General features: G+C 41.8%; 1 protein-coding gene across 3 annotated transcripts in view; it reads left to right on the forward strand.

Moving 5' to 3' along the window:
• The window catches only part of LOC105286860 (serine/threonine-protein kinase tricorner), a 120470-nt gene that overhangs the window by 4496 nt on the left and 93825 nt on the right, over positions 1-22149 (forward strand). The window contains exons 2-3 of one of the 3 annotated variants that reach the window (XM_026973729.1): positions 1497-1630; positions 20215-20424. In XM_026973729.1, the coding sequence (XP_026829530.1) occupies positions 1497-1630; positions 20215-20424 (344 nt within the window). Of the gene's footprint in view, positions 1-1496; positions 1631-18280; positions 20425-22149 lie in introns of those variants that run through there. The other 2 variants (XM_011352116.3, XM_011352114.2) reach the window with 2 other exon arrangements.

Raw genomic sequence — 22149 nt, forward strand, 5'->3', positions numbered from 1 at the left:
CGTCGTACGCATGCTGCACCGTGCGCACTGTGCATGCGCTGGTGCGCGCGCGCGCGTAATTGCACGAAAGCGTAATTAATCGCGACAATAAGCGCATACGCGCACACGCGTCTTGTTCAAAGACAATACAGATGGGGAGAGAGAAAGAGAGACAGAGAGAGAAAGAGGAGGAAAGCATGGGAGAGATTAACGGAAGCTGTGATCCGATGAATGCCTCTTTTATCACTGCATTGCACCGCGTTACGCGGAGGTGCAAACGGCGAGGTACTAGGGTGCTCAACATTGTATTGCTATGAAATTTCTGCGATATATTAGTCATGATTTTCCACGATTGACGATTTCTTTTTATGACTTATATAATTTATCTTTCTTTTCTTCTCTCTGATTATTTTCTCGTTTCTTTATCTCTATCGCCTCTATTTCTCTCTTCTTTTTTTTCTAAGTGAAATTTTAGTGTGTGTGAAGCTGGCGTATCATTTCGCGGAAAATCATTAATTATTGAGAGTTCTGGCTCCCTTTTTAATAGTTCTAGAGTTCCTGATAGGTTAAACACATAGTTCTGGCCATTAAAGCGAAAAAATCGCATAGTGCAAAGTGAGATGCCAACTTCACGCAGCGTCTCACTTTGTCCTGCGACAGTTTCCGCCATAATTCCGGCTAGATTTTAAAAGATCTACAGTTCTACATGAGTTCTAGAAAGAGTTCTAGCGAAACAAATTTTTTTTCATCTTTTTATAATTATTAAAGCTAAAAAATGTTTAAGGGAATGACAACTGGTTAATTTCAGAGAGTTCTGTGCTTTATGAAATATTTCTCGTGTAGTTTTTCTTTTTCCGCGAAGTTCTGAGTTGTTGTTATCATTATTTTTTATATTGCCTAGAGTTCCCTGCTATTGAAAATACCGTAAATTCAGAAATGAAAAAGTTCTAGTCCTTAGAAATTTTTTCTTTTCCGAGAAGTTCTGAGTTGTTGATATCTATATTTTTTATATTGCCTAGAGTTCTCTGCTATTGAAAATACCGTAAACTCAGAAATGAAAAAGTTCTAGCACTTAGAAATTTTAGCCTTCAGTGACCTTGAATGATTTAGACCCGTAGATCAATGTGCGCATCTTCAAACGCTCTACTAGATGGTACGTAAAAAAACATATCATACCATTTAAAAAAACGAAGTTGACCTTCATATGACCTCTACGCGTCCACCTAATAAAAAACTATTTAGAACAAATTATGTGTCCCTCGAAACCATGCAAGTTTGGTCTGACACATTTTTTTCTATCACCAATAATAACAGCCGAGATATTCAAGTGGCCTGTTTTAGGTGCCTCACCTGTATATGCAAGGAAGTGTTTTACGATTTTCTAATAAAACCATGCAAAAAGAAAGAGGCAGAGAGAGAACAATAAATCAGAGGACGTTGAATATTTTTCAGTTTTATTATAGATTTAATGTCTTCATAAAAATTTGTGTTAAACATGGAAATCTTGTATTTTCCAGGTGCGAAGAGGCGACGGAAGTAGAGACGCATCATCAGCAAACAGCAGCTACAACTATGGGTGTCGCCGAGGACGAGACACCGTCTTCCCTGACTTCGTCGCATCCGAACACCAACAATCCTAATCAAGAAGGTAAGTCTGCATGCATTTACTTTTAAGATATTTAAAATACTCAAGTGAAATTTGGACGATTTGCCACTCGCGCAAATTATTCTTAAATTTTTCGCATAAACAATAGCGTAAAATATTGCACGTTACATCTACAAGACTTTTTCTCAAAGTTAGGATTTTTAGATGAGATTATAATTTCCGCGTGAAGCACATTACTATCTGCGTGAAGCTGCATTAGAGTATGAATGTGCGGGAAGGAACAAAAAGTCTCTTAAAAATGTTGAGACGCAGAATTGGCCGATCTGAATCAACAGTATGTAATAAGCGCAAAGAATGAAAGTCACGTTTGCTGCTCTGCAGCTGTTCTCGTATACCTTCAGCGTATTCTGTCCTTTATGCCGTTTCCTTTTGTTTTGACGCAGGACATTGCCCTCACTTTATTCTACGCATTACAATATATTTTATCTCAGTAAGGCAATAAAATTGCTGTGATAAGTGTCTAAATTTCTACTTTAGATAGTAACTTTTATAATACTTCGAAAGTAAATACATACATTAATGAGTTCAAAGCTTCTCTGATACAAATCTCGCTTTTGGTATTTCTTTCTTCATAATTTTCTAGTGTTCCAATATTCTGTAAAACCATAGGACTTGACTTTGTCTGTACGCGAGGATACGAAAAGAATCCGCTCATTACTCGCTTTAATCGTCCCGTCGCGGAAGCAGCGCGACACGACGGTATCGTCGTCCGCTTTTCGACGATGACCATCGCGGAGCGGTCCTTACCTTGCCTTTCGTTCCGTATTAGATTGTGATCGCGCAAGGGTAACGAGCTGGATAGACGCAAAGTATCTTGCTGTATCTTTTCTTTCCGCGTAGCAAGTTCGGAACGCGTTCGGAATTGTTGGGCTCGCCTTGAAAGAACTCGGAGACAGTTCCTCGTACAAAACCTTCACGAAGAAGGAGCGCAGGTGGGTCAACTGGTCATGAACACTCACGGGTTTCTTTTTCGTTCCTTACTTACATCAAGGCGCGTCGATGTGTCATTACAACTAATTAACTCGAATCCGAGAGTGTCAGTATCGTTATAGCATAGCTGGGCACAATGATCGTGCATCTGCAACGCCGTGTCCTGTACCGCCACGTCGAGTTTCAATGGGGTTTATCTAACTGCGATGTAACGTCATGCGTGCAATGCCACCGTGCTCGACCGTGCATGTCCACACAGAGACTCGAAGCCTCAGGCTAATATCCTCGTGGAGGATTTTTTCCTAGCGCGGGCACAAATATTTCGAGGACTCTCTGAGGATAAATTCGCGTCGCGTGAACGCGCGGAACCTATGCAGACATAGACGGTTTTGCAGCGTGCAATTACTTGGTTAAGAGCGACAACAAACGTGTTTCCTTTTGTAACATCTGGAAAGATAGTCGAGACTGACAGGTCGTATAGAGGATCAGAATGAAAACAAGTTGATCACAACAGTAGGAGTATTGGCCGTACAGCCTAAGACCTAGGCGTGTGAGCCAGGGATCCCGGAGAGTTCGAGTTCAAATCTAAGGCAGTCTCCTAGTTATTTTTCGCCTCTTACAATTCAGAAGTGGGATAAAATCCGCTACCCCTCGAAGACAGTTGAGATTCATCCGCTATCCCTCGGAGAGGAGGGAGTTGAGAAGCAGCTGGCCGGTAGTGAAGCCTGAACATGGAGGTCGGGACGGACTCAGAGGAGTGAACCAACATGGAGATTGGGAAGGACTCAGAGGAGTGAACCAACATGGAGGTTGGCAGGGACTCAGAAGAGTGAACCAAAAATGGAGGTTGAGAGGGACTCAAGTGGAGTGAACCGACGATTTGGAGACATTCGGGGACGAATGTAATGTCAGGCTGGCCGAGCTGTAAGATCTGGAAAGATAGTCGAGACTGACAGGTCGTATAGAGGATCGGAATGAAAACAAGTTGATCACAACAGTAGGAGTATTGGCCGTACAGCCTAAGACCTAGGCGTGTGAGCCAGGGATCCCGGAGAGTTCGAGTTCAAATCTAAGGCAGTCTCCTAGTTATTTTTCGCCTCTTACACTTTATTCCTTATGACACATTTTCAGAGCGATTTATATTTTATATAAAACATATTTTTCCGCGGACATTTCGAAGCTCTTGCAGAAAAGAGAGAAGAGATGAGAAGGTGAGAGAAATGATCCGAGTGTAAAACCGGTTCTGCTTTTCTGCGATACGACATCGATATATTGCGATAAATACGTTACACCTAAGTGGATATATGTTTATCGCGCGTGCCATCAAAGAGAACGTTTCCTCAATTATCCGCAGTCAACGTTCTAAAATCGGAGACAATTGTTAAGTTCAAGAACTGTTCCTTCCTGCTCCACGCGCGAGTTGCACGAAGACAGGCTACGTGCGCGGACTGCTATTTACTTAACTCTGTCCCGTGCAACAACGCGTTCCCTTTGTTCCACCTCCGTCTCTCGGCTTCATTATAGTCAATAACTCCTTTCTGGGGCCGGGAGAACGAGGCGACGCGTTTCTGACCTGGCACTATCATCAGCGTGGCATCTCTCTCTCTTGGTGTAGTATCGTAGACTGTAGAGAGTATGAAGGAAACAAAAGAATACCAATGTTGTACACAGATCCCTCCGACTGTATCAGGCGATTTACATAGTAACCGAGCCAAATCTAGGTCGAAAATATAGATCCGCGAATATTGATGCCGTCTGTTGTGTATGTGTGCGTATTCCGCGCGTGAATATTCCATGAATATAACGTTGCTTTCCCCGAGCAATACGTAGCATCGTTATCGAGAGAAAATGCGATCGCGCAATGAAATTGTGCATCTCTAAGCTGAAGAGAGATTCTGGTGGGCGATATGTGGTTCTTTCGATCGAAAATTATACCTTTGTTTCGTAGATCTATTATCAATGATGCTTTGTGAGAAGGAAACTGACGATTAAAAGAATATTTTTATTGTACATTGGATTAAATCGATTGTATTGTGATATTATGAAGTGTTGAAGCTATTGTTATCGAATCATTTTCCTTTTTCCAAGAAATTCAATCTTGATGAACAACTACAAAGTTAAAATATTACGTCTATTAAAAAAATCAAGATTAAAGCTCTGTATATACGTTGTAATCTTCAAAAGATAATAAGTTTTTGATGTCATATCTAGTCACTAATTAAATCTGAGGAACAATAAAGATATATATACAATATAATTGTTCAATCTTTAAAATATCGAAAATCTAGAAAAGTATCTCCTTTTTAAATTAGAATGAGAGATAGGAGATATATTTATATACTTACTATCTCTGTTAATAATGCCACGCAATGGAAAACTTATTATTAATATAATATCTAGAATTGTATACTAACAAAATATAACGTACTGTTCCTTTGAAGAGGAAATACCACGGAATGTAATTCCGGAAGGATTTACTTCGGCCTTACGAAGAATCCTAGCGGAATCTTAGCAAATATTATCGTTAGCGTTCGTTTTCTTCCGCGTTTTCCACGTCGTGTATTCCACGTGCGTGTTCCTCAGCATGAAGAGAAAGAGAAAAATGTAAATACGGGAGACAAAAGTATCGGCGACGGTTTGTACGCGAGATAAAATGCATTATATAAGGACTATTGTTCTCGCGACTTCCGCAGGAAGAACAGGCGGGAGGCGAGGTAGAATGCACACGCATGTATATTTTCCCTCGAACATTTTCCGCCGCGGGAAAGCCGTGTGGCATGGTACATGCGAGCAAGAGGCAGACTTCATCCAAATTGCATCACTGTACATTGAGGTCCCACCGCGAAAATCGATGTTCCAAAATACGCTCCTTGGATGGTACGGTTTACCCGAGAATATACCCTCGTCCTGACACGACTCGTATGCTCTCGAGCCGTCCCATAAAAATTGCATACCATGTGTGCGCATCGTAGTAAAAACGTCGGGGCTAGTGGTCACGGTAATCTCATAGCAACAGTTGTTGTTATTCTGAACCGTAAATTTGATATTTCTTAGAACGGAGTATTAAACGTTAAATTTATTGTTATAGATCAAAATGTTTAATACTAACAGGAAAAATAAGGAAAAAGTGTTGGGTTGCATCAAAAGTTTATGAGCAAATTTTCAGGAAAATAGAAAACTTGATATGTTAAATATTTAATTGCATATTTTAATTGTAATCACTCAATAATTCACGTTCAGTTTAAATATAAACGTTTGGTCTAATTTATCATTATAAAGAGCTGCATTTTATATCGAAAATTTTCACGTAATATTCATTCAAATATTTTATAAATACTTTTACGAGATGTGTTTTTTGTACCGACTTACGTGCTACTATGTGCTACACCTACACCTCAACTTTATCTGCTGGTTGTCACTGCTGATATCGATAATGCAGGTATCTTCGATGCACATGTAAAACTTCAGCTTGCAAGATTGTATTGCAAGATTAAAAATAGTCGTGTGATGTGACATGAGTTGCTATCATCTAATCATGAAATTTTTCGAAACTAGAACATGAAATTTTTCAATTTTGTAGTTCTAGTGAATATTAAATTTTTTGTTAGACATCAACGTTTAACAGAAAATCAATATAGAAAATTTTATACACTATATAAGATGAAGCAAACAAATTTTAATCTGTGTATTTATTTATGATTTAAGAGAAATTGTCGCCGGAGAGATTAACGCAGCGTGTTCACTTGACTCCGCGTTCCGCGGTGCGTTTCCGGAAAGCAAAGTTTACGCGCCGCTTCGCTATTGTTGTACCCCTCATTGTTGCCCGTTGCAATACGTCGCAAACATGTTCACGTTATCAGAGTGGAAATCCTGTCTTGGAGCGTATCCGCGTGATCGCACGGCTGATTTTCTCTGGCCGACCCAGGTGGCACGGCCTGAAACATCTTCGAAAATCACGCGTCCGCAAATCACGTTCTAACTGATCCTTAATCCACGGTCCGTTAATGCCTTCCTCGTCACGCAGGTGTACTAAATTTCTCGCTTTAAGTGCTCGCGCTTATGTAACGACTCATTCCTGACAACGGTACTTGCTCTTGCCTCTTGCGCTCGAAAAATTGCTTGTATTCGCAGCACTAATGCGAAGAACAAGATACGTAACTCTTCAAACTATTAGGGGTGTGATTTAGTTTTGAGGGTTTTTTTGCTCAAAAACGCATGTATTTAAATATGATAATGAATGAATACCTTAATCAAAATATTTTCCTTCGTTTTCTATAACTTTTTCCCATCTTTCTGGCAAGAGATGGATTCCACGACGATAAAATGACTCTTCTTTTGAGTTGATCCATTCGTCGACGAATTTTTGCACTTCTTCGAAATTATGAAAGTGTGTATCCTCTAAAGCGTGTTGCATCGACCGGAACAAATAATAATCGCATGGAGCAATGTCCGGAGAATACGCGGGGTGCGGTAAGACTTCCCATTCAAGCTCTAATAGTGTTTGTTTCACTGATAACGCAACGTGAGGTCGAGCGTTGTCACGAAGAAGAATCACTTTCCGTCGTTTACTCGCAATTGGTGGTCGTTTTTGGTCCAATGCTTGCTTCAACTTGTACAATTGGTGTCGATAACGATCAGCCGTGACAGTCTCATGCGGATTTAACAGCTCATAGTACACTATCCCACCAAATACAGAGCATTACTTTTCAACCGTGAATATTGCGTCTCGGAGTGGATGTTGATGATTCGCCTGGATCCACCCATGATTTTCTGCGTTTCGGATTATCAAAATAGATCCACTTTTCATCCCCAGTAACAATCCGAGACAAAGGACTCTTCTTTTTTTGCCTGGCGATCAACGAAATGCAAATGTTCAACCGGTTCGCAATGGCACTTTCCGATAATTCATGTCGAACCCATTTCCCTTCTTTCTGAATTTTTCCCATTTCATGTAAATGTTTGGTAACTGTTGTACGATCAACATTTAATGCTCTGGCAAGTTCCGAAGTGGATTCTGTTGGATTTTCGTCCAATAATGCTTGCAAATCTGCATTTTCAAGCTTTCTTGGTTGTCCCGAGCGTTCTTTGTCCTTCACATCAGTATGACCACTTTTAAAGCGTCTAAACCAGTATTCACACGTCTTAATTGATGGGGCAGAATCACCATACGTTTCCACAAGAATTCTATAACCCTCAGCCGCAGTTTTCTTTTGATTAAAAAACAAAAGCAACGCATGTCGAAAATGCTGTTTCGGAAGTTGCATTTGTACGATGATATAAACACGACTGTTATTGCATCTATTACTATAATGCTACTAAATGTCATGGATAATGTCAAGACTGTAAGAAAGAACAGTTATCGGAAACAGCTATTGGAACAAACTGACACTACAGCCATCTGTTGCAAAACCCTCAAAACTAAATCACACTCCCAATACTTTGCATGTAGTTTGTATACCATTACAGTCTGCGGCTGATAAAGAACTGATAAAGCGACGTTAAAGCAAAAGAAAATTCCAACGAGAAGTTCCTTCCGGGTTCGTTATCTTTATGCTGTTCCGGATAATTTTTCGCCTGGTCTCAAGTGCAACAGTGACACTTACGGTATCGCAAGTAGCCGGGAACAAATCAGCCGTTTTTCTTTAGGCACTGTTTCCGCGCTATTTTCGTCTAGCGTGCGATATGTAGAGGGGCACTGCAGTATTTTAGCTAGGTCACGTCGCCCCTTGAACCGATGCCAAATGTACCACCTCTCCTCCTGTTCACCAAGTTTTTCGCGCCTTAGTCGCACGGGAGAGCTTATGGAATTTCTGCTTATCGTACATGTTCTAGGTCAAGTATGCATTTTAATGATAGTCGGACTCTTGTATAATCTCTTCAAGTTTCTCAATGTGCACATGATGATAAAACTGTACACATTGTTTATGGCACCTATTAGATAAGAGTTGGTTTCTTCGTACGCAGTTTTACAAGTGCTCTTAATGCTTCAAAATGGTATAGTCATCGCTCTCCGATTTCCTAGTTTTTGTAGTAATCGTAAAAAAATATGTTGAAAGTCTGAGAAATTGAGAGTTGCATAAATTGCCATTCCCTTGCAATAAATGTGCATCTGTGTATGCAATAATAATTCACAGATGGAATATAAAGGTATTAAATTTCATATACATACTTCATATTAATTCTTTGATATATTTTTGTTACTTAATTACACTATAAAATTATAGTGTATGTTTTTGATCAGTCATTCACTTGCTTTTTAAATAATCTGTATGCAAATCGTGTATATACATGGAGAACATGAATACAAAGAGAAACTACTTCCGTATAATTACGACGGTAGGTTGATAGATCTCAATTTTCGTTTCCCACAAATATTCGCACGTTACTTTCTTTTCCGTGACGTTCAATGTACAATCGTCAATTTTCCGTCGCTTATCTAATGGAATCAAAGTTGATTTGTTGAAAATTCGCACTATAGTAGATCTACGAATCTGAAAATGTATTTCTGATGATATCATATCTTTACGAAATATTGAGTGTATTACATATTATTGTGTGGATATCTGTCTTTTTTCTTCAATTAAATATTTTTTGTGTACAGACAATTTTTTCATTATAACGTATTAAGCTTAACGTATATCTTCTCTTGAATGTAGGACAGGACAGGTTTTCTTGAACTCTTCTGTTTTCTTTAATATCGCAAACTTTGAATTCGCTCGAACTTTGAAAAGTCAAAGTCAGTTTCCGCCCATTCCACTTTGAGAAAACGGAACCAGCAAAATAACTCATCAGTTTTCGATGCTGTCAGTTTCCGAGAAATTGACATGGAAAATTCAAACAAACGTGTGTATTTTTATCTTGAAATTCTAGATGTATATTGCTCTTGTGCTTCGATTTCCACCCTCCTTGAGATCGGAATTGCGAGTAAAATTTAATGAGCATCGGCGCGCTCATGAAAGAAACGTGATGATGCGCGTGCCACGGGTCCTCACGCTTCGAAACACGTCGCGAGGGCAGAACGTGCACGCGCGACTCGTCCGTTTAAATAAGATATTCAAGACGTCCCGACATCTATGCGAACATTAACGCGCTTAACATGCGTATACACGCACGCACGCATGCGTGCATGCAGCGGTGTATGGACGCGTGTGCTCGCGATCGCGATCGAGATCGAACAGATTTATCCGCGTACACCGCCGGCCACTGTCCCTTCAACACATTGCGTAACTCCTGGAATCATCGCGGAATCATTACTTGGCGCCGTCTTTGCCCGATGCGAATCATCATGCGTGCGAACTGGCGTCTGCCAGCTTTACCGCTAATTAGTCGGCATCGTTATGCCCGCCGCAGATGGTCGTGCCGATCAACATGCCAGTCAGATAGAACAAGGAATCAGCTCTATGGAATCAGGGTGGTCGCTTGGATCGTTGACCGAATTAATTTATGTGATATGTTGTCGTGTTGTTCGGATGGTAACATGTAAATTTTTATGGTAAATCTACCGATTAGCGAACCCACCTCCTATCACCTTGTCCTTGACATATATTATAGAGGTCACCCTCCTGAGTAACATTGTGCAAGTTTTAACCGTCGGTCGTTGTTTACTAAAAAGTTATTAACAAAAGAAGTTTAATGATTTTGCACGAATTTTCAGCTGTCTACGCGAACCAAGAACATAATATCGACATATATTACAAAGGTCACCTTCCCGAATAACCCGCACTAGGTTTTAGTCGTCGATCGTTGTTTATGAATAAGTTATTAACGAAAGACATTTTGCAAATATAGTAGTTATTTTGAATATTGAAAGATATAAAAGACGAATATGTATATGAACGAAGGAAGGAAAGTCATTCAAAGCAGTGAATCGTTAATACATAGAATAGTTTCTTTTAATATAAGTACAAAGTATTCTTCACTTTAACCAAAAGCATAAACAGTTAAATACAAAGTATTCTCTGCTTTAACCTAACCTAAACTAACCTAACCTAACCTGGTTAGGTTATATTTTCCGAAACTGGAGCCTCGGACAGCTCGTTTTCAGGCCGCTTCGCAGGAGGGCGGGGGGCGGGGGTTCGCCCCCCCCCCCCGCCGGAATCCATGCCATGTACCAGGTGATCAAAATCTGTACGGTAAAATCTGTTACACTGGTTCTGGCGGGGGGCGGGGGGCGAAGCCCCTGCCTCCCGCCCTCCCGCGAAGCGGGCTGAAACCGAGCGTATGTGTCCGGGGCTCCAGTTTCGGAAAATATAACCTTTTGCTTGTTGTGGACGGCTGAAAATTCGTGCAAAATCATTAAACTTCTTTTTTTAATAACTTTTTAGTAAACAACGACCGACGGCTAAAACCTTTTGAAGGTCACTCAGGAGGGTGACCTCTATAATATGTGTCAAGGACAAGGTGATAGGAGGTGGGTTCGCTAATCGGTAGATTTACCATTTTTATACTTTTTTGATAGAGTTCTTCCCTCTTTTCTGGCTTTCAATTAAACGTTCAATATTTTCCCTTAATTCTCCATCTAAAGCCGGATCTCATGGGCTCAAACCTAAATCCTTCGCTTCAGACGCGTACGTGCCGCATTTCGATTGGAAGATGGTGTGTAATCTTGAAATTGAACGTTAACAGTCACGAAGTACGGATTTTCCTTAGGCGCTTATACAAGGTGTCATGAAAGCACCAGCTTCTGGTTCACACGATATGTTTGTTCGATCGTTCTCGGTTAATTCTCGTAATTGAATTCATCTCTATCAGAATTTTGCGATTGTCTTTCCCTTGAATAAATTTTTTAGGGGGGGAGATATTTTCTTCTGAACTTGCACATTGGTTTTCCATGAGAAATCGCTTCTTTCCCGGACACCTTGCATACTTGACCAGCGACCGCAGATCGGGGTCTCGTATAACGAAGTTCTAGTCCTGCTGACGGTAATTGCGCGGAGAGTTCAACCGGGCGTCTTATTAAATGAGATCATTAATTAGCTGTACGGATTGTTAACCTACTTCTCGAGGCTTTGCCGCCTTGAGATCCCAGTCGCTGCTCCTCAGTACGTTATTCCGGGCTCCCATCTTGATCCTCGTAATTTCTTGGCGCGTATCCATGATTCCGTTACTATTCTCCACTGTTTGCCGACCAATTTTCAAAATTGCCCCTCGATACTCGTATTCAAGGCAACCCGGAAATGAATCTTTCAACCACTATACTTCTCCCATCAGGTTTTTATCGTTCCTTTTTTGGTATCGCGATTGAATATCTGTGAGTTCGTTACGTGCTTTTCCTTTTTTGATGTTTTGACTTTCGTTTATATTATTTTATGTGGAAATAACAATTGCAGAAAAATATGCTCTATGATCAAATTTCCTGGTTTATGATGATATCTTTTAGTATTTCTTTCATCAAGTTTTTCTGCATTTCTGCAAATTAATTATTGCTTATTATTTCGTGCAAGCTTTATATTTGCTCGACATTCTTCCTCGTGGAATTTGATTCGATAAGTCACGATGTGAAATTATAAAAATTATATTAACGTAAAAAAATGGTCAAGAACTTGAAATCTTCTAGCGATATTGCTTGAAAAAATGTTGTTTATGCAAAAATATCATAACTAATTCAATGCATATTCAATGCATATAATTGCGCTGTATTTAAGTGTCTCATTTCGATATGATAATCGAGCAATCGATGCGTCAGCTCATGTCGTAATAGGTGCCGCAGATACATTTTTTACGAGCCATCAATATAATTGATTGCGCTCATGCTCTCTATCGCTTCATTCGTTAACTCTCAGCGCATAAACGACGATGCCATCCACCTTCGAATGGTCAAACCGTCACATAAACTGCATTTGATAATTACAACCGTAAACATTTGCGTTTCGCCTTCGACTGAGATACGTCGTAACGAAGCCGAGACACAACGGACACATTGAATCCTCTTTGAACACTTAATTCACTATCAAAATAGATATGTTATGTCTTCTTAGCATCGCCATTATTCTTAGAAATCGCTGACTTATTTTGCTCGGTCAGATTAACGGGAGACATTGTAGATTAGACGCGCAAAGTGTCGACGGAATAAAGTTGGAGCACCGCTGGTAATACCGCTTTGATATCACCATCATTTCTGATAATTGTCAATTTATGTTACTTTGCCGCGTTAATGGTGGACTTTGAAGATAAGACTGTGCGCGGAATGTCAAATCGGAATAAATTTTACTATTATCATTATACCTGGCGATGTCCTTTTTTTCTATATAAAGTAAAAAAATATACAAGTAAAGAAGATGAAAGTTAGTCGATTATTACAAAATTGCATTATTATATATATGCATATCTACTATCATAGTAAAATTATTCTATTAATTAATTAACTTCGTTGTGAAGAGAGAGATAGTATTAGTTAAGTTGCTGATGTTTGTTTCACAAAGTGCACTAACGCGCACATGCTGTTTTTGCAAAACGTGTTTACGAACGCCACGATCGACGATAAAGTTGACTAATTAACATATTGCGTAGTGTCTACAATGCACTGTATGCTATACGTATGTAACGTGTGACACGATCGTATCTGCGCGTATTTTTATTGCGACCACGGGTTCTCGCGTCGGAAATGTGCCAATGGAAATGTGTAACGTATATCATCAATTTTATTACAAATGGACTTTTTGCTCGAAAATTCAACCGAAATTAACCGTTCATGAGACGTTAATTTAATGCGTTACTTTCAATGCCCTTATTTCAAACGCATACCGTATGCACCGTATTCAAGTCCTTGAAACAGCGAAAACAATACGTTTTACGTAATTAGCGATTATTTCATTCTCCATTCGACAACATTAGAGTTACAGTTTTTTTTCCAGACAAACTTGTTTGCGATTCGCAATCTACGTAACAGTAGCCTTCACGCGCGCACAATGCGTTTCATTAACATTTTATGTATTCGCATGCATCGTGGACACATCTTTTTGTCGATCGAGACAACGTAAAGCGCATCCTGTTCCGATTAGGGAGTGTGCGTGTTATCTCATGTACGTCCAGAAAGAAATTCGCGTCTCTCGGATAAGATCTTGGAAAGCGCACGAGCACGAGTCCGGATTCTCATTCTTTATTAACCTCCTGGTCTTTTTAATATGCACGCTTTATGAGCGCGAATAATACGCCCGGGTTTAGCAAGACTGCGGAAAAATATCGGCTTTTTTATTGCACGGGGACTTCTACGTGGTAATAATCTTGTGGCCTGCTGCGAACGATAGGCGAGGCCACGTGTGGTGACTTGCTTGAAGGTAAAACGCTGGTTTGCAGTAACTGTTTAACGATTTGCCGAATAAAAAGTTTTACATATCCTAGAGAGGAAGAGTGAAAAACACGTCGCGCATTAGAATATACAAGTTTATGATTGAATGGTAAAAACCGAACGGCTGCATTCAAATGCAGATTTCACAATGCGAAACATTAGCACGTGACGAGCATATGTGCGCGTGTGTGAATTATTAGAAAGATGTAAAGAGATGGATAAGTTCATGGTAACTGTTAAACGTCGAGAATAACATCTTTTAAATTTTCATAATTAAAATTACTTTTGTTAGAAAATATTTAATTCAAGTTTACTTGAAATTAACCAGGAGATGAAATTTGTTCGTGAATTTACGAAACTAGATTCTTAAAAATTCCTCGAATTCGCTTGAAAATTATCGATACAAGGATTTCTTTTAAGAACAAATTTCCGGTCGATTTAAAGCATTCATCCGGTACTTGCCTAAAATATCATCCGGTGATTCCAAGGTACTGTATCACAGGAATGTTGTCTTGCAGTTAAGCCTTGACGTAAGATAACGCGTCGTAAACCGGGGTCATTGTCATCAACGCGTGGTGCGGAAGAGTCGCTCTGATAAATTCCCGCCTTCGTTTACACAAACGTTGCGAACATCGCGACGGGAGACATCGGGTATATTATGCCTGTCGCAACCCCTTGATACACCACTTCAGACAGGTATACCTCGCGACAAAGAAACGCGCCCGTTTGCGCCCGTTTCCTAGCGGCTCTGACGGTTACGTCGATTTCCGTCACATTGGAAATCGATAGCAAATAATTAAGCCTCGACTGCCGCTTCGAACCGATTTGTGCTTGCTAACGAGTTACCCATCAGGATACCGATAATAGGCGAAGATAGGTCGATGACGGCGCCTCCGGGGCCGTTCTGATTACACCATTACCTACTTGTGCCACTACTAATCACTCGGTTGCGTACATGTATGTCTTTTGTGTGCGTGCAGCGCGCGCGCGTGCATATACGTGTGCGATGAATACATGTGCAATTGGTTTATCGTAATTAGCATCTCGTGGAGGCTGGGCGAACGAACAGAAAATTTCCGGGCTAATGACTGTGAAATTCGTTCAAATCCTTATCGATTTGGGAAACCGTGCAGTTTTCTGTCGAGCTTTCGACAATACTGGTCATCAAATCTGGTTGGCTGCATTAAAACTGAAACTAAGAAAAAGATTAAATATAATGATTCGTACGTAGATGAGCAGATAAAGAAAGAAAAAGGCGACTAAAGAGCATAAAGGGGGGAAAACTCTCTAGAGGATTGCCTCAGTAATTTTTTCTTTCCTGTACTATTAGCAAACAGGTGAACACCACATTCGCGTTGGAAATGGAAAGTCAAGACAATTATTATTCGGCCGAGCGGCGTAACAGAGCCCGTTCCAAAGACGAAGTAAAAACAGAAAGCGTGTCCATAGCGCGAACGCAGCGGAATTTTACGTCCGCATGCAGAATACGTTTGCATTTACCATTTTTGCAAATAAGACATTACAAGGGTTTCGCATATGAATGCGCATTTAGTGCCATGTTGAATCTCGCATACGTTCTAATCTATGCGCTTTAATTTTGCGTGGTGTCCTGCGAAGACTTCGATCTATATGAACATGCAGTATTTATATAAGAATATTAAGAATGCAATAAAATTGCGTTCTATTGTACTCTGTTAGCTCTCTATCTATATACAGGGTGTTTCCTAAGTAAGTAGACAAACTTAAGGAGGATATTCCTTGGCTTATTTTAAGAAGAAAAGGTCATATAAACATATGTCCTAAACTGCTTTGTTTTTCAAAAAAAAGTATCTGTCATTGTAAATACGTCTTGCTTGACGAGCGTTTCCATTAGCAAGACCGTATACGAAATGCATATCTGCCATTTCGGCGTTTGTGTAATTTACCATAATTAATAAAATTACATAACTTAATAGGAACTAATAAAGTTTGCGTCAAAGATAACGTGATAGCAGTGATGCCGGATAGCGTGCTTTTGCGGTACGAGTCAACAGCGGTGGGGATGGAATAAGGATGGTCTCGCGGCGGCCGCGCGGCGCAGTCTGAAACGAGTGTTCACTTGTGGCGTCGCGAGACCATCCCCACTCCATCCCCACCGCTGTTGACTCGTACTGCAAAAGCACGCTATCCGAAAAGTGAACGAAAACGGTGACGTACTTTTTTTGGAAAACAAAGCATTTTAGGACATATGTTTATATGACCTTTTCTTCTTAAAATAAGCCAAGAAATATCCTCCTTAAGTTTGTCTACTTACTTAGGAAACACCCTGTATATCTTCGTCTCCTCTCATTGCACGCGCGCGTTGCTTTAGTCTATTTTTTCCTTGCATTCCAGTTAGCAATCAGCCGCTCGAGCAATCACCTATCGATACTACATGTCGAATCGTTGTTTAGACCTATCAGCGAATAATCAATTGATCGGTTATGAGAACGTGGACATGACCAACGCGCGTGGACGTCATGCTCTTAGGGCGCCGATAAATTGGCCCGCGTAGCAAACATCGAAGATGTAATAAAGTGCGATAATATACCAACTTGTTGAATACGAATCGCATTTCGATCTCGGCGAACTCGAGAAGAAAACATTTGCGATTCATGTTTTATTTGCTCTCGCGGATATATACAAGTTTAAAATGAAGGTTGCAGACCAGATGGGACGAGAAATATTTGCGGCATTTATAATCATTTAATCTCACATGTCTGCATATGCATCTTCTACGCAAAACAGAAAACAGGATCTTCTGATTATTGACTGATTTTCGCCGCTCTATTAAACAGCGAACTCTCACGTGCGATCCCATGGCGCGCACATAGTGGAGTCCAGGAACTTTCGAACATGACCCGAGACCATGATCAAGGTGTGCGGGCACATGCAGCATCACGAATCCGATGCCTGAAGTTGCATCAGTTTCCGTCGTACTTGGTTCGTGCGTGTCTAGATTCGTGCATTATGACTTAGAGTTGCATCTGACAATTGACAATAAATTAGCATTTGCATGCATGTATACAAATTTTTGAGACGCATGAAAGATTAAACATAATTTTTAAAAATCAATAACACAAGATATGTTAAATAAATCAATGGATAAAAATGTTGCAATTTTGTAACGAACAATCATAATGCACGAATATTTCTAGAATGATCTGTAGTGTCGAAATACGACAAAAATTGATGCAACTTCATGTCGTAGAGCGTATAACGCCGTGTATACATTGAGGTGTATACACCTTGGCTTGCCGTACAGGGGATGCAGGAAATCTGTGCACGTACACGCACATAACGCACGTATGCATAATGCACGCACAGAGAAAGATAAAGAGAGAGCGACTCTTTGTCAGTCACGATGCGCCAACGTCGGTGGGCCCGTTCTCTTGGCCTCTTCCTATCGAGCATTCACGTATACACGCGCGTGCACTCGTGCTGCACCGCCTACGCCTAGCACATAATACCATACGATGCAAGGCGGATACTCACTACGAATATTGTCTATTGCATCGTCTCGCGAGTGTCTATCTGATTGGTTATCGTTTGGATCCCAGATACCAACATATGCAAAATTATCGTAAATAACAGATAATGACGTACACAAAACGAGCTGCAATTCTTATTTCTTGTTACTTTGTATTATAATATATTTCTGTCTAATTATTTTTGATCTGGGTATCTCCTGGTTACTTCATTTCTGTAGCTCTGTAGGTCCGAAAAAGGTTCGCGGTCGTCGAACGGCAACCTGCCGACCTGGCGACCTGGCGAGTCTGATACTGTGGTCGTCGACGTATAAACGTGTACGGCATCGCGCGGTAGAGGGAGTAATAGGTGCGCTTAGTTGTGTGTACGCCAGTGTGTGCGCGTTCATGAGATACCGGCTTAGTCAGGGAGAGGAAAGGAGATGAAGATACAGAGACCCGACAGGAACCACGAGAGGGAAGGATAAAGAAACGGTAACTTCGGTATCTGTATACGTTGTACCTTGAGCACCTTTGTAATATTCATACAATTTTCTCATTCGCAAAGGAAAACTTGCTCACATTTTTTTCACCTCAAAACTGCAACTAAAAATGCAACAAAAAACATAAAAAATTCGGAATTTCGCGACTCCTTAATCTTCGTGTCGCACGAGTCTCTCACGTGAGAGATTCGTACCGAAAGTAGTTGATCTAGAATCCCTGCTCGCAGATCGCTAAGGGCGAGAAAGACGCGGCGTTCGCGCGCGAACGAGACGGCGAGGGGAGCGCGCGGTCGCGCGGACAGTAGTGGCGGTGAGCGGCGGTGGCCGTGCGCGGGGGTGCGTGCCGCGGAACGGAGCAAGAAAGCGGGTGGGGGAAGCAGCGCGGAGTCTTTATAGCGTCACGCACACACGAGCACCGCGCGATCGCCTGACGGTGGTGGCGAAGTGGTGGAAGAGAGGCGCCGCGAGAGAGATGCGGCGAGGCGGCACGTTAGTATCGCCGAGGGAAGCGGCGCTCGGTGTGGTTGACGGCCGTCCGCTGCGCGCGAGAGTCTATCGCGGACTCTTCAAGCGGTGAACGAGCGAGCGAGCAAACGGTTTCGCTCTTCTTCGTCGTGTCGATCGCATCCTCGGCGCGGTGATCTTCCTGCAGGCGCGGGCGAGCGAGGAACGGCCTCTCGCTCTTCGCTCGAGAAGCCGGTGTTCGCGTCTCCTCGCCTCTCAGGATGGGTTAAGCCGCGTTCGCGAGTGCAATTGTTCGCGAGATACCAGTGACGTGACGTGACTGCTCCTGGGGGATACTACGTATAAGTGAGACAACCTGTTTGTCCTTTGTCCTCTTCGCGAGGAAGAGCAAGAGAGAGAGAGATAGAGAGCAACGTATTTTATATCCGTCGCCGTCGAAGTCGTTTGCTCGTCGCGTTCAGGGCGAATGAACTGCGCATGGCGATGATGGTTGGTTCCACGGTACGGCGATGTGCGAGTGATGAGGGAGCTACGTGACCGACCGAGCACGACCGGCTGTAACAGAACGAGAGAGAGAAGAGAGAAAAAAAGAGAGGCAGACAGAGAGAGAAAAAGATATATATATATATATATATATCCAACCTCGACCTCCAAGTGTCGGGTATTGTAGTAGCGTGCGGTAGAACGACGTTTTATGTCATGCGTGCAGACGAGTCTTCGATAGTTCGGAACACGTCGCGGTAAGGAGAACGTCGTAATTTGCGCGCGCGCACGCGGTGTGTATGTGCCTGATGCGAAGAGTCTAGTATTATTTAGTAAGGCTGAAACATTGGAAACGGAGTACCTTGTAACCTACCAAATAGCAAAACTGACGTGCGATACTTCTCTCGTGGCGACCCAACGGATTCCTAACGAAGCTTGGCTTACTTTCGATTTGAGAATCGTCGAGGATCTCCTAGAGGGTTCGCTCGCTGTGTTCCGAGCTCAACAAGTGGGCAATTGTAACCGTACGTAGCCGATCCTGCTCCCTCTGGATCCAGGAATCGCCGACGTTATCTCAATTGAGATCACGTGTCGAGACGGTGTCCGGAGAGTCCTTGATCCTACGTGTTTCCAGGACTCCCGCGTCGCTCCGATCGATTCCGCAGCGTCCGGCGCAACGAACGCGCAACAAGTCGAGAGGAGAGCGCGTGGGGAGCGCAAATCGATCGGAGCGTTTCTTCCTTACGTAAGATTCGGCGGCGCGCATCGCGATAACTTTTACTCATCGCAGTCGTCATCGTTGTTGTTGTCGCTCAACGTCGCCGCTGATAAGAGAGTCCAGAGCCCACGAGCGAGCAGACAATAGGTCGGCAGAGCGGCCAGTCGATGATCGCAAGTCGCGACGCGAGCGTATCTCGCTGCGAAAGAGCCCTCGTGAAGAGTGCACGCGCGGTATCCTAAGCCGAGATTATCTCGACAGCCCGATCTCCTGCATCCCTGCGTCGACTAACTCGCGGGTCGAGTCTCGCAGCCCGAGTGAACCGTCCAATTTGGATCTCGGATTTCCCACTGAAATCGTCACGAGTGCTTGCGGAGTGCGGGCAGTGTTACTTAAAGCGACGTGATGGTAAAGGTGCCGGCGTGAGAGAAGTCTGCCTTTGGGAAGTTTTCGGGTGCGGTGCAAGCAGAGCGGAGAAATTCGCGAGTCGTTTCCCACCCCCTCCCAGATCCGGAAGAGAGGGGTGTCTTAATCAGTAGCGCGGCAAGGCGCCAAGCGACTTTGAATGACCTTCGTATTCTGCGGCTTCGTCTTCGACTCGTCCGACGAGAAGACGAGACAAATGCCGGTCGCTTCGGAGGACTGGGTGCCCCACCCGGGCGCCAAGATAACCAGTTCCATCACCACCGTCAAGGGTGCCACCATACAGAGCACGACGACGGCCTGGATGTCCCCTTACAGCAGGACAACGCCGCCGGATCGCGGAGGGTCCAACAACAACAATAACAACAATAACAACAATAATGGTGTGGTTATACTAGATGGATGCAGGCCGCCGGCGGCCACCACGGCCAGAAGGTTCTTCAGGTGGTTCAGTAGGCTCGGGCAGCCACCGATGGGCAAGTCAGGTAAGAAAAGAAGAGACGGTGCTGTAAAATACAAAAAAACATTTGCAGCGGCATTTATTCCGTGTATCTTTGTAAAAACTATCTGAAGGATCCTGTTTTTAATAGCGATTTTTGACTTCGTTAGAAGAAATTTTTAATCTGGATTCAAAAATAGGAGAGTCACTCACACAATATACATGCAGGGACACATACATGTACATACACGCACATATATTCGTTGATACAAGTTCCGTGTTTAATCTTTTGATCTTGAATCGTCTCGTAATGACGTGACATTTTATATCTTCTTTATTTTGTATATTCACTGTTCATGATTGACATTTCTTTCTTCTTCTCTTTCTCTATCTTTCTCTCTCAGGCGTCAATATTACTTAAATTGTAGTTTTGTTGCGGTATTCAATGTATTTTATGTTTCTCAAAACCATATAATCATCATCCCTTTATCACTTATCTTTCTCGTTGGATATTTATCTCTTTAAACTTTAATTCTCGAGATCCGAGAGATTAAAGAGGACATAAGAGATATATACGATGATGCGACATTACAACAAGATTTAGATGAACATTATGACACCTGATACGTGGAGAAAACTAACATGTGTAGCTTATCACAATTCTTAATATTCTTTTATCTTAAATGCCAAATATATCTCCATTTAATCTCTCGATAAGTGTGATTTGCCAGTGAAATCAGCGATATACACTATTATTTGGAACGTCTAAAGATTTAAACGTGGCGTGCCGTAATCAGTCGTGACGTTACGTATCGTGGTTGCGAGATTCGAAGCAAACCGGTAGAGCGACTCACGCTCGTGATTGTTTCGAATCGCGTAGAGATCATTACCCCCTCCCCCACTCTTCAATCAATTTCTCTTTCTCTTCTCTTATCTATCCGTTACTGTTAGTCATCATCACAGATGCGGCATACGTGGTTTCTGTTGACGAGGAAAACGTGTTGCACGAGATGAAATCGCGCTATTACCTCGATTTTGAGAAGCACACATATATATATAATATATGATATATATACATATACATCTATACACACGTAGATATATTATGTAAAAGTATATACATGCCGCGCGTGCACTGCGTTAACGGTTCTTCCCTCACATGGATTTCTGCTTTTCATGATACATGTACATGGTCGTTGCCGATGTTGTTGCTTGTGTTTCGTCCATATGGCGTCGAACAAAGAAACCAGCAGATCTAAAACGAGTGACAAATGAGTACCTTGATTGAACAGGTTTCATGTAGCGCGATGCACCAGGTGTTTGAACTTTACAAACCTATCCTCGAGTCTGACGAACTTTAAGCGTGTATTTTCTCAGTTTGTTATAACAGTTGTACACCACATGAAATATCATTTCTCCATTACAGAAGTTAACTTTGAAATGCTTATTGCATCGGAACGATATATCTTATCATCTTGCGTAAAAGGTATTATATAAGATTTCCGAAAATCGCGTTCACGTTGCGAGATATTGTATGTATCAAAATAATATATCTCGTAAGATGGTCATTATTCAGTGATAATGTCTTAATAATTTTTACATACGGAGTAATCTCTCGAAAGATGAATTAATGTATGAAAATAAATCACGTAAATTAATGCAAAAACTTAAATTTTATACTTAAATTTCTCGTGTGCTCTCTTCTTACATGATCAAAATGATTATAGTCGTTATGTGCCGTGCATTTAGTTTGCAAACTGTATCGTTAAAA

The sequence above is a fragment of the Ooceraea biroi genome, chromosome 1 (genome assembly GCF_003672135.1).
Source record: "Ooceraea biroi isolate clonal line C1 chromosome 1, Obir_v5.4, whole genome shotgun sequence".
NCBI lineage: Eukaryota > Metazoa > Arthropoda > Insecta > Hymenoptera > Formicidae > Ooceraea > Ooceraea biroi.